We start from the raw sequence: 11785 nt of genomic DNA, 5'->3' as shown, positions 1-11785 counted from the left end.
GACAGGTGGGGGGGTGCAGCGGGGGGGTAACGGTGTGGGGGGACACCCCAGTGTGGGCAGGGTGATGGGGGCAGAGCTGCGTGAGGGGGGATTTGGGGCACGGGGGGGATTTGGGGCCGAGGCCTCTGGAATGTTCTAGATTCCCAAAGTGCTGAGTCACATGTGGCCCCAGAGGGGGAGGGAGGAGAGAGAGCCCCCGGGGGTGGCTGTGGGGCAATGGCACCTCCCAGGCCCATCTGGGGAGCCCCCCACACCCAGGGGATGCAGGCAAAGGGGGCTCTGGGGGTCCCACCAAGCTCCTCTCCCCAGCAGGACCCCGGGGTGGGTGAGGAGGGGGCAGCGACTGGGGGCAATCCCGGTCTGGGGCAGCTGCAATGTTCGGCAATGTTCCAGTACCATGGAGGGTGAGAAAATTCACATTGTGGTAAAACTTCATTGGGGGGGCAGTTCTGGGGGACCCGCTGTGCAAACTGTAAACTGGGGGTGGGGGCAGCAGATCCAGCCCCTTGGGAACAGAGCCCAACACTCAGCACATCCCTCAGGAGCACAGGGGGACGCTCAGGGGCAGATCTGCCCCTCTGGGAGGAGACCTGCCCCCAAAACCCAAATCCAGCTCTGTGCCCCACGTCCCAGCTGGAGCCCCTGGAGCTGTTCACGAGGGGTCTGGGGTCCCTCCAAGGGCACAGGAGGGGTCTGGGGTCCCTCCAAGGGCTGCTCCATCTTCCAGGATCTCCATCAGGGCACAGGTTGGTGGGAGTGGGCCCCTCCAAGGGCAGCTCCGTGTCCTGGATCCCCCTGGGGCAGATCCATGTTCCATGTCCCACTCCAAGGGCAGCTCTGTGTCCTGGATCCCCCTGGGGCAGATCCATGTTCCAGGGTCCCTCCAGGGGCAGCTCCACGTCCCAGGATCACGCTGGTTCCACGTCCCCACGGGAGGCAGCCCCTGTCCCCCCCGGGGTGTCTCTGTCCCGAGGTGCCCCCGGGTGACTCTGCCCCGCATTCCCGGCGGGAGCAGCTCCCGGGCTCCCTCAGCTCGAGTCCCGGTCCAGGCTGCAGCCCAGGGCCTCGATGTCGCTGCTGATGTGGGAGATCATCCTGTCCCACTCGTCCTCCTCGGAGGGCACGGACTGCTCGTCGGAGCTGCCGGCGGCGGTGCCGTTGGCGGCGGAGGCGGGGCCCAGCGAGCGGCGGTAGCGGCCGAAGCTGTCGGTGATGATGCCGCGACCGTCCTTGACCCCGATGGTCTCCAGGAAGTTCTCGAAGTGCTGGCTGTCCTTCTCGGGGATGAAGGGACGCAGGCCTGCGGCCGGGACACAGCAGGGACACGGTGAGTGCTGGGGCTCCTCAGCCGGGTCATTCCCGAGCCTGGGAGCCTCTCTGGGAGGGACAGGGACCCCCAGGGTCCCCCTTTCACTCACACCTGAGACTGCAGCCACTGCTCACTGAGGGCAAAATCGGCTCAGGCGGGATTGTCTGAGCTCCAAACCATCTAATTCCTCACCCGGCATCCTGCTGGGCTTTGCTGAGCTTATCCCAATGGTTTGTCCCATCAGGGACATCTGTCCTGTCCCCTTGCTGTCCCCAGGGGTTGTGAGACACACTACTCTTGTTCTGTGAGGATTTTAAATTCCTGTCTCCTTTTCCCTGGATATCAGAGGCCAGGTGAGAGGCCCCAGGTGCAGTCAGACACTGCTCCTGTCCTGGGAGGATTCTGTGTTCCCCACCTGTTTTCCTAGGATACCAGGGGCCAGGTTGTTTAAATATCCCTGCTCTGGAGGAGGTCTCCTGGCCTGGACGTTTCTAGGTCTGAATTAAATTCCCTGGCTCTGGAGGAAGTTCCCAGGTCTGGCTTAGGGTGCCTGGATCTGGACTTGAGGGCGGTCACAGGTCTGGATTAGGGTGCCTGGATCTGGAGGGGGGTCACAGGTCTGGATTAGGGTGCCTGGATCTGGAGGGGGGTCACAGGTCTGGATTAGGGTGCCTGGATCTGGAGGAAGGTCCCAGGTGCTTCACAGGCAGGTGGGAGCAGGAAGAGCTCTGGGGAGAGCCTGAAGCTGTGGGATGAGCTGGGCTGGATGGCCCAGCTGCCCTCAGGAATGAGGAATGCACGGGTGAGGAATGCACGGGTGAGCTCTCCATGGCTCCTTGGGGTGCCTGGGGCGCTGCTGCTGGGATTGCTGGGTGGCTTGTGCAGGGCCAGGAGTTAGGCTCTGATCCTTGGGATCCCCTCCCAAGCCAGGACAGTCCATGATTCTGGAAGCCCCCAGCTCCTGAGGGCACCCCAAGGCTGCCAGGAGATGGACTGGGATGTTTCTGCTCTGGTGGTGGCACCCCAAGGCCCCCCTGCACCCCTCAGCCCTGCTCTCCTGGCTCTGGAGGTGTCCCCCACTCACCCAGGAGCAGGAATTTCCTGCTGTCCCCGTAGAGCTGCTTGAGGTTGATGCAGAACTCGTGGATGGAGGCGCCGTTGCGGTACTCGTGCAGCAGCATGGCGAACTGCTGGATCTCCTGCGAGGACAGCTTGGTGCGCAGCTGCGGGGACAGCACGCACCTCTGGCACCTGCCATGGGGCTGGGAGGGACAGGGCCGGGGGCCCTGCACCCCTCAGCCCTGCTCTCCTGGCTCTGGAGGTGTCCCCCACTCACCCAGGAGCAGGAATTTCCTGCTGTCCCCGTAGAGCTGCTTGAGGTTGATGCAGAACTCGTGGATGGAGGCGCCGTTGCGGTACTCGTGCAGCAGCATGGCGAACTGCTGGATCTCCTGCGAGGACAGCTTGGTGCGCAGCTGCGGGGACAGCACGCACCTCTGGCACCTGCCACCGGGCTGGGAGGGCCAGGGCAGGGCCAGGAACCCCAGGGAGTAGCAGGGCTGCGTTCTGGGGTCACTGGGGCTCCTGGAGCCTTGGGGAATGAGGGGACTTGGATGTTGGGAAAGGGAAAAGGGTAGGAGGAAAATGATCCTGTGGGACAGGCAGAGTCCCGAGGAGGCCCTGGAGCTGCCCCAGGGCTGGAGCCAGGCTGGGAGAGCTGGGAATGTTCCCCTGGAGAGGAGAAGCTCCAGGGAGAGCTCAGAGCCCCTGGCAGGGCCTGAAGGGGCTCCAGGAGAGCTGGAGAGGGATTGGGAACAAGGCATGGAGGGACAGGACACAGGGAATGGCTCCCACTGGAGCAGTGGCAATTTAGATAGGATACTGGGATGAAACTCTTTGCTGGGAGGGTGGAGAGGGACTGGAATGGATTTCCTAGAGAAGCTGCGGCTGCCCTGCTGACGGAAGTGCCCAGGCCAGGCTGGACAGGGCTTGGAGCAGCCTGGGCTAGTGGAAGGTGGCCCTGCCATGGCAGGATGGGATGGGATCATCCTCAGAGCCCCTTTCCCCCCAAACCATCCCATGATTCCATGACATGAGCCCAGCATCAGGCCCTCCAAGCCCAGCCTGGCTGGGAAGGACGAGGACGAGCTGCTCCTGCAGCCCTGTCCCTGCTCCCAACCCCAAATCCTGATCCCAAATCCCAATCCCAGAGCCCAATCCCAAACCCCACCGTCATCATGTAGTCCTGGAGCAGCTCGGTGGCCGTGGTGCTGAGCTCGCTCTCGCTGGCCGTGGTGACGTGGGGGGACGGGCGGGCCGAGAAGGAGGACGGGGACGTGTCCCCTGCTTCCAGCGTGTCTGCAAAGGAACTGACACCCCCAGCAGGGTCAGCTCTCCAGGGACCCTTGCGGGCTGGGGAGGTGCTACTGGGACTGCTGGGGGATTGTGCAGGGCCAGGATCCTTGGGGTGCCTCCCAAGCCAGGATGTTCTGTGATTCTGGGAGCCCCCGGCTCCTGGGGGCACCCCAGGACTGCCAGGGAACTGAACGCTGCTTTGGTGACAGTGACAACAAAGCCCTCTGTGGGGAATTATCCCTCTGGCTGCTTCCTCCTTGTGAACACAAGGAAAAAAATCTCCATGCTCCCTACTTTGGGCTTAAATGTGCAATTTTGAACGAGGTTCCCAATTCCTCCATGTTAAACATTCCTGCAGTATCCTCTACGTCAGCTATTCCAGAGCATCCCTCAGTGTTAACCAATGGTTTGTGTGCTAGGATTTCATCCCACAAACACTGTGGATGTTTCCAGGAGGGAGAAGCTTCTCAAATAACAAGTTTTGGGGGAAACCCTGCTCCCAGCTCCAGCTGCTGACCCTGCACTGTGCTGACACAGGGATGTGACTCCTGGAATGCTGAGGGCAGAACAATCCAGGCCTGGTCAGGACCCGTGCCAACCCCCCAGGCCAGGCTCAGCTGAGCTCCCCGGGGTGCTGAGGGCAGCAGATCCAGGTTAATCCCGGCTCCAGGGGCCAGAGATCACTCACAAAGTGCTGGCATCCGCCTCGAAGGGCTCCTTCACGTCCACCTTGGTGGAAGAGTCATCTGCAGGGGAAAAATATGGGAGAGGGTGTGTGAGAAGCTCAAACTCGGTGTCTCCTCAAGCCGGGAAAGACACAAAGTGATTCTTGACTTGACTGGAGGGGAGGAGGCCAGGAATGAGTGACCAGGTAAGAGGAAACAGCCTCAGGTTGTGCCAGGGGAGGTTCAGGGTGGATCTCAGATTCCTTCATGGAAAGGGTGGCCAGGCACTGGAACAGGATGCCCAGGGAGGGGTGGAGTCCCCACCCTGTGGATGTGGCACCTGAGACACACCGCTGTGCAGGGACAGGTGCTGGGTGGGCTCAGGGGTTCCTGAGGCTTTCCCAACCCCAACCACTCCCAGCTGTGACTCTGTATAGCCCCAGGGAGGTGCTGGGGGCAGGAGCAGCCCCGCAGCAGGACACACGCACCGCTGTGCAGGGACAGGTGCTGGGTGGGCTCAGGGGTTCCTGAGGCTTTCCCAACCCCAACCACTCCCAGCTGTGACTCTGTAGGGCCCCAGGGGAGGTGCTGGGGACAGGAGCAGCCCCGCAGCAGGACACACGCACCGCTGTGCAGGGACAGGTGCTGGGTGGGCTCAGGGGTTCCTGAGGCTTTCCCAACCCCAACCACTCCCAGCTGTGACTCTGTATAGCCCCAGGGAGGTGCTGGGGGCAGGAGCAGCCCCGCAGCAGGACACACGCACCGCTGTGCAGGGACAGGTGCCGCGTGGGCGTCGAGGCGCCGTCGAAGATGGCGCGGTCCAGGAAGTCGATGGTGGACTCGGTGTAAACGATCTGGAAGACTTGGCTGAGCAGGGAGCACAGCTCCTCAGCACCCACCTGGGAACGAGCAGGGAGCTGTGGCAGAGCCCACGCAGGGACATCCCCTCTCCCTCTGGCTCTGTGGGATGGGTGCTGCTCCCCCACGAGGACGGGGAAGGCACAGAGCCCAGGTCCATCACCCTGCCAGCATCCCCACCCTCTCCCACCCAGCAGCAGGAGCTGGGATGCTCCAGCATCAACCCTGGAGCCCCCACGTTCTGTGCTGAGGCTCCCCCATGCAGCTCCCTGGGATTTTGGCTCATCCCAGAGGAATGCCCCAGGGAATGTCAGAGCTGGGAATGAGGGCAGTGAAGCTCCACCCTCAGTGGAGATCAGAGAGGCTGAGACTGGAATCCCTGGATCCAGACACTGGATGAAACAAATTCCCAGGTCAGCACAGGGAAAACATCCTGATCAGCAGAACCCCATTGTGGGATTGTCCTCATGGATTCTGTGCTGCTGCAGAAGGTTCTGGACGACAGGGACCAAGGGAAACACTTCTGGAGACCCTCCTGCGTCCCAGGCTTGGCACAGGGATCAGGAGTCCTTCTGCAAGTGCTCCAGCAATGCCCAACCACACCTGGCATCCCTAAATCTGTGTCCCACGAGGTGTGAGAGCAGGGAAGGACCCGGACACACCACAGGACTGGGCCACTGTGGATTTTGTGGCTCCACCATCACTGTGACCCGAGAGCCAGAAACCTCCCAGCAATCCCAGTGAGTCAGAGCCCAGGCTGGGGTGCTCCCAGGGTTCCATGGAGCAGCGAGAGCCATCCATACCTTGTTCTCTGTGGCCAGGACCACCAGGCAGCAGGACTCCAGGGGCCCCCCTGCGCTCTCCGACAGCGAGCCTGACGTCAGCGCCTTGGAGCCCTCGGCACACAGGCTCTGGCTGGGCGAGATCCCGGGATCCTGAGCTGAGGGGAGAGCACAGGTGAGGCCAGGCCAGGGCAGGGAGGGGGTGGGAAGGAGTCCTGCAGGTGAGGAAGAGCCCTGAAGCAGAATGGGATGAAAAGCCTCCAGTTTGGAGCTGGTTTTGACAGTTGTCTGGCTGTTTTCACAGCTCAGAATTCAATCACCAGATTTCCAGCCCCTGAGGCCTTTATTCCTTTATTCCACAATCTATCCAGGAGGTTTGTACTCAGATAAATCCCTGACTCAGCCCTTCCCCGTTGTAGTTCCTTTAGGGGGCTCCCCACACTCCCCAGCTCCCTGTGTGACATGCAGAGGACATGGAACGAGGTGTCATGGAACGCTCATGGAATGCTTTAGCTTGGAGAGACCTTGAAGACCCCCAGCCCCACCCCTGCCACGGGCAGGGACATCTCCCACGGTCCCAGGTGGCTCCCAGGGGACAATCCCAGCTCCATGGGCACAGCTCACCTGTCTTGAGCACGACCAGGTGTGCGGAGTCATCCCGGATGTAGGAGACGGAGGCGATGTCGTGGATGGGCACCCTGAGGATCAGGTCCTCCCCGTCCCTCCACACCAGCTTGATGTTGTAGGCAGAGAGGCTGATGACAGCATCGTGCTCCGGGGTCAGCTGCCCTGGGAGCTGGTGGGCTCTCTGCAACACCAGGAACACCATGGATTAAGTCATAGAATGGTTGGGCTTGGAAGGGGATGAAGGATTATCCAGCTCCCTGCCACTATCCAGGCTGCTGCCCATCCAACCTGGCTGGAACACTTCCAGGGATGGGGACATAACTTCTCTGTGAAATCCATCCCAGGGGTGTTTCCCCTTTGGGAGCAGCAGCTGGCCCGGGGCTGAGGAGGCTCTGTGAGCCTGGATCTGTGCCTGCAGGGAGGGAGTCCAGAGCAGCTGAGCACTCACCTTGGCGTTGTCGATCAAGTGCAGGATCTCCGTGCGGCTGGAGGGGTTCAGGTACCCCGGGATGGAAGTGAGCTGCCCTAAATACTGGGAGAGAAGAGCCAAACTGTTACCACAGCATGGACACCATCCTGGACACAGCAGAATGAGCCATGGAGGTGCTCCAGGGAAAACCTGGGACAGGAACAGGGTTGGTTGGGCTTGGGTTGGTTGGGTTTGGGTTGGTTTGGTTTGGGTTTGGGAGATGGGTAAGAGGTGGGGATGCTCAAAAAGAAGCTCCACAGAAACCTCCGAGCCCCTTGCAGTGCCTGAGGGGCTGCAGCAGAGCTGGAGAGGCGCTCTGGACCAGGGGCAATGGGTTCCCACTGCCAGCTGGGCTATCAGGAAGGGGTTCCCAGGAGCAGGGCCCCGTGGGTACCTTGACCTCCTTCTCGATGTAGTCGTGGAGCAGCAGGTCGGGCTCCACGCGGTCGGGCGGTGCCACCAGCACGGTGTGCAGTGGGCGTCGCTCCGTCACCTTCTCCTGGGCCTTCTTATCCCGGCCCTTCTCCCCCTTCAGGAACACGCGCTTGAACGGGGACACGATGCCAGGCTGGGGACAGGAACAGCACCAGGGTCAGCACGGGGCTGGCACTGGCACTGGGGGGTCCCACAGCCCCTCCTGCCCGGTGACCCTCGATCCCACCCTGCTGCTTTTGCCCCATGGACAACGCCTGCTTTGGAGCTATACATCCATGGATTTCCAGAGAAAACCCTTTCCTGGGACAGAGAACAAGTGTTGAATGTTCCCATTACCAAAATATGGTGGTTTTCCCCCAAAGTCAGTGTTCAACCTTGCAGGTAAGAGAAATCCTACTCTTACATACAGTTTATTCCAGGTGAATTGCCCCATGGACAATGCCTGCTTTGGAGCTATACATCCATGGATTTCAGAGAAAACCCTTTCCTGGGACACAGAACAAGTGCTGAACGTTCCTACTACCCAAACATGGTGGTTTTTCCCCAAAGTCACCATGCTCAACCTTCCAGGTAAGAGAAATCCAACTCTTACACACAACAATATATTCCATGTGAACAGCAGATCCGGAGAGATTCTCCATGGTTTTGTACCTCCCTGAGGATCTGATGGGGCAACTCAACAAGGAATGCCAAAAACCAGGCAGGAATATTTCAAGGGGACCCTAAACAATGAGAAAATGACCAGAAAGTGGATTTCCCTGGGAAAAATGGGCAATTCCAAACCCCGAAGTGCCAGGTTTGGAAAACTACTGGAGCCAACACAGCTGTCCTTCAGCATGGGAATGCCACATGCATCTCACCAAGCTCCACACCAGATAAATGATTGGGAACATCCCCAAACTGCTCCAATTCCAGCTTTCCCAAGAGATGGGGATGTTTGGAGCAGACAGATCTGCGGCTGGACCTAGGAACTCCTTGGACATGTGACTCCAGTGTCCCATTCCCTGGTGGCTTCTGCAACCACATCCTGGCTTTCCTGATCCTCAGGAGCAAGGGAAAGGAATGTGGGATCTGAAGGGGCAGAGAACATGCTTCCAATGGTGGATTAATTAATTAATTATAACCCAAGGAAAAGCTCCTGGGACAATGGGAATTACCAGCTCACAAGGAAACACGAGGACATTGGGGACAGCCTGGCCTGGAAGAGCATCCCCTGGATCAGGGAGGCAGAAATGAAGGGATCTTACAGGACAGAGAGGAGAGGAAATAGCTCCCCAGCCCTGCCTCAGGAGCAGCAGTGTGGATTTTTGGGAAGCATCCCTACACAGAGCATCCAGGAGAAGGGCCTGAATATCCTCAATCAGGATATTCCACCATCCTGCCAAGGGGCTGGGGCTGTGGACAGAAGGCAATCCTGGACACAACAGGTCAGTGTACCAAGAACTGAGATTTGGGGACTCTCCAACTTTGGGATGTCCCATCTGAAATCCTGCCTGCCAGTGCCTAAGGATGCAGCTCCACACGGATCCTTCAGGAACCCAGAGCAGAGCAATGCAGGGACGTGCCACTGGCACCAAGGCCGTACCCAGACACTTCCCCTTTCACAGGCAGGATCCAGGCCCACCCCAGCCCAGAGAAACCCCCAGGATGTGGCTGCAGCCCTCGGGCTGGGAGGATTCCGTGCCCCCCCGGCTGTCCTGGGCAGGAATGGGGGCCCCAAGCCCCGGCTGGGGCAGCCCGGGCTGTGACGCAGCCTGGAGCAGCTCCTGCTTCGGGGGCACCCCAAAGGCCAGCACCCACCTCGTCCTCCATGGAATGCCCCCGGGGAGCAGGCGCCGTGCTGGGGGGCTGCGGGGGCTCTGGGGGAGCAGGCACTGAGGGAAGGTTCTCCTCCTTTTGGGGTGCTGCAATGGAGGCGCTCGGGGCCAGGAAGTGCCACGGTTTCCTCTGTGCCACGTGACACTGAGCTGGGGAGGGACCCACGGTGGGGCAGGAGCCCGTTCCCTGCTCCCACCCTGCCTCCTGCGCCCCCAAATCCCTGGAAACACCCCGAATCCTGCATCCTCTGCCACTGCCACACCCAGGAGGGAACACCCCCATGCCAAGGGAGGCTGAGCCCTGGTTTCTCTCCCAAGCTCGGAGCTGCTCTGTTCCAACACCCAGCTGCAGCCCAGGCGCTGCTCCCAGAGGCTTCCCCGATCCCAAAGATCCCACAGCCCACTGAGGCCATGGGCTGTGCAGCCTCTTCCTGCCCAGAGCAGCTGGGGCTGCCCCTGGGTCCCTGGCAGTGCCCAGGCCAGGCTGGATGGGGCTTGGCGCAGTGGGAGGTGTCCCTGGGACAGGGGAAGGTGTCCCTGGGACAGCGGGAGGTGTCCCTGGGACAGCGGGAGTTCCTCCACCCCAATCCCCAACCTCCCAGCACATCCACACTCCCCCTGCAGCCCACGGACACTCCCAAATCCACTTCATCCCAAAGAGCAGAGGGGCTCCAGCCCTGCAGCAGCTCTGGGGCCTCCTCTGGGTCTCCCCAGCAGCTCCAGGTCCTTGTGCTGCTGCATCAGGGCTGGGGCAGCTCTGCAGGTGGGGTCTCACCTCTCCTTCTGCCCACCCTGGGGATCAGCCCAGGGCACAGGGCTGGAAATTCGGGATGACAAAGGAATTTCAAGAAGAATTTCCCCCAACAACCCCAAGCTCAGCCAGTCCATGTTTCAGGAGGGAAATGCTGAAGCAGCTGCTGGGAGAGGCAAATGGCACCAGCCTCAGCCCTCCAGGGCACCCTGAGCTGGAAAAGCTGGGAATTTCCCACTGACAGCAGAGTGCACAGGGAATTCCCTCAGGGAAGCCCTGGATCCCTGGCAGGGATTGAGGAGTCAGAGCAGCAGGGAAATCCCCCCCGGGAAATTCACCTCCACCCACAGTTCCTGTGGGAATGGGCAGGCTGGGAGCATCCATCCCCACCTGGGGCTCCAGCTGTGCCACCAACCCACGGCTGGGCAGAACTCCAGAGGGATCCATCCTGCCTCCCAGGACGTGTGGGAAAGGGTATTTCATCCCAGGACAGCTGCCCTTCCCCTGGGATAAGCACAGGGAGACCCAGGGAATGTGAGCTCCTGGAAGGAATTCAGGGCTCCAGTTTAAACCAGTTTTAGGTTTAGCCACAGCTGGACTCGGCCCCACAGCCAGGCTGGGATTTTCCTCCTAATCCCAAGCAAAGCCGCCCTGAGCACCCTTTGGATCGGCACTGAGGGAACTCAAGGCCTTCACCTCAGCTCAGAGAGCTGCTGGGATGAGCCAGAGAGTGGCAAAAGCAGGAAGGAGAGCTCTCCCTGCAGCTGGAACATCTGGGGAAGACAAGGATGGATCTGCCCATCTCCGCAGCCAAAGTGTCCAGGTCTGATGGTGATCCACGGGCAGCAGCTCCAGGGGTTAACCAACCACCAAAACCATGGAAAACTCACTCCAAGGGAGCTCCCCAAGGCCATGGATCAGCTGAGGAGAGGCCACAGCCATGGCACTGCCAGCTGCCAGCTCAGCCCTGCTCCAGAGGGACTGGGACAGCACAGGAGTGGGACCAGCCCTGGGAAGGGTATGGGGCACCAGCCCAACATGTTCCTGTGGAAGGAGGATGAACAATCCAGGCTGTTCCCAGTGCCAGGAAACGCAGCGGGTGCCCCAGGGAGCAGGTGAGGCACACCTGAGCTCTGCTGAAACCCCCTGGAGCCCTGGGAGCTATTCCTTGCCAAAAGCAGGACCAGCCTGTCTCTGATGGCATCACGGGGCTTTCCTTCCCAAACCCGACTGTCTGGGAAGCCTGGGGGGCAATTCCCAAAAAAATCCCACTCAACTTCACTCATTCTGGAAATGTTTGCTCAGCTCCAGGCAGGATCCTGCTGCCACCTCTGGGATCCCTGCGAGGCCAGGGGCTCCCAAAATCCCCAGTTTCCCCCCAAAACGAAGGGATCAGATCCATCCTCCTGCTCCAGGAGTGCAGAGCAGCTCTGCTCAGCCTCTCCCAGGGACACAGAAATGGGCTGGAAGGAGGGAAATCAGGGCAATACGGGCATGGCTGGAGCTGCTGAGCCCCGGAGACATGAGAAAGACATAAATTAATAGTTGCATGAATGAAATTAACTTGCATCAGTAACAATTTAAATAAATTAGCAAACTCATCAATTAATGGCTCCATAACTAATAACCCCATCGATTAATAACCTTCTCCAAGCCCTCAGTCCCAGCGGGAGGTTCCGGGCCGGGGGCTCTGGGAAGGGGACGCGGGCAGACTGTC

The 11785-nt window shown here is 60.2% G+C and overlaps 1 protein-coding gene across 1 annotated transcript; it reads right to left on the bottom strand.

The window, feature by feature from the left end:
• Positions 1-408: 408 nt before the first annotated feature.
• CCM2 (CCM2 scaffold protein) lies at positions 409-9312 on the bottom strand. The gene is made up of 10 exons (XM_005430967.3): positions 9301-9312; positions 7460-7633; positions 7045-7128; positions 6594-6777; positions 5991-6127; positions 5093-5228; positions 4353-4410; positions 3540-3678; positions 2646-2784; positions 409-1300 (listed from the first exon to the last, which is right to left on the bottom strand). The coding sequence occupies exons 1-10, from the start codon at positions 9310-9312 to the stop codon at positions 1029-1031; spliced, it is 1335 nt and encodes a 444-aa protein (XP_005431024.1). The 3' UTR covers positions 409-1028.
• Positions 9313-11785: the final 2473 nt, after the last annotated feature.

The sequence above is a fragment of the Geospiza fortis genome, unplaced genomic scaffold (assembly GCF_000277835.1).
Source record: "Geospiza fortis unplaced genomic scaffold, GeoFor_1.0 scaffold1215, whole genome shotgun sequence".
Lineage (NCBI taxonomy): Eukaryota > Metazoa > Chordata > Aves > Passeriformes > Thraupidae > Geospiza > Geospiza fortis.
This window is presented reverse-complemented; position numbering and strand designations above follow the sequence as displayed.

Excerpts from the sequence above, each read along its gene's own strand:
- CCM2 (XM_005430967.3), bottom strand. Across the intron at positions 6,778-7,044 it reads ACTTGATCGACAACGCCAAG|AGAGCCCACCAGCTCCCAGG; the intron begins GTGAGTGCTCAG and ends CTGGTGTTGCAG. Across the intron at positions 3,679-4,352 it reads GAGGCGGATGCCAGCACTTT|TTCCTTTGCAGACACGCTGG; the intron begins GTGAGTGATCTC and ends TGGGGGTGTCAG.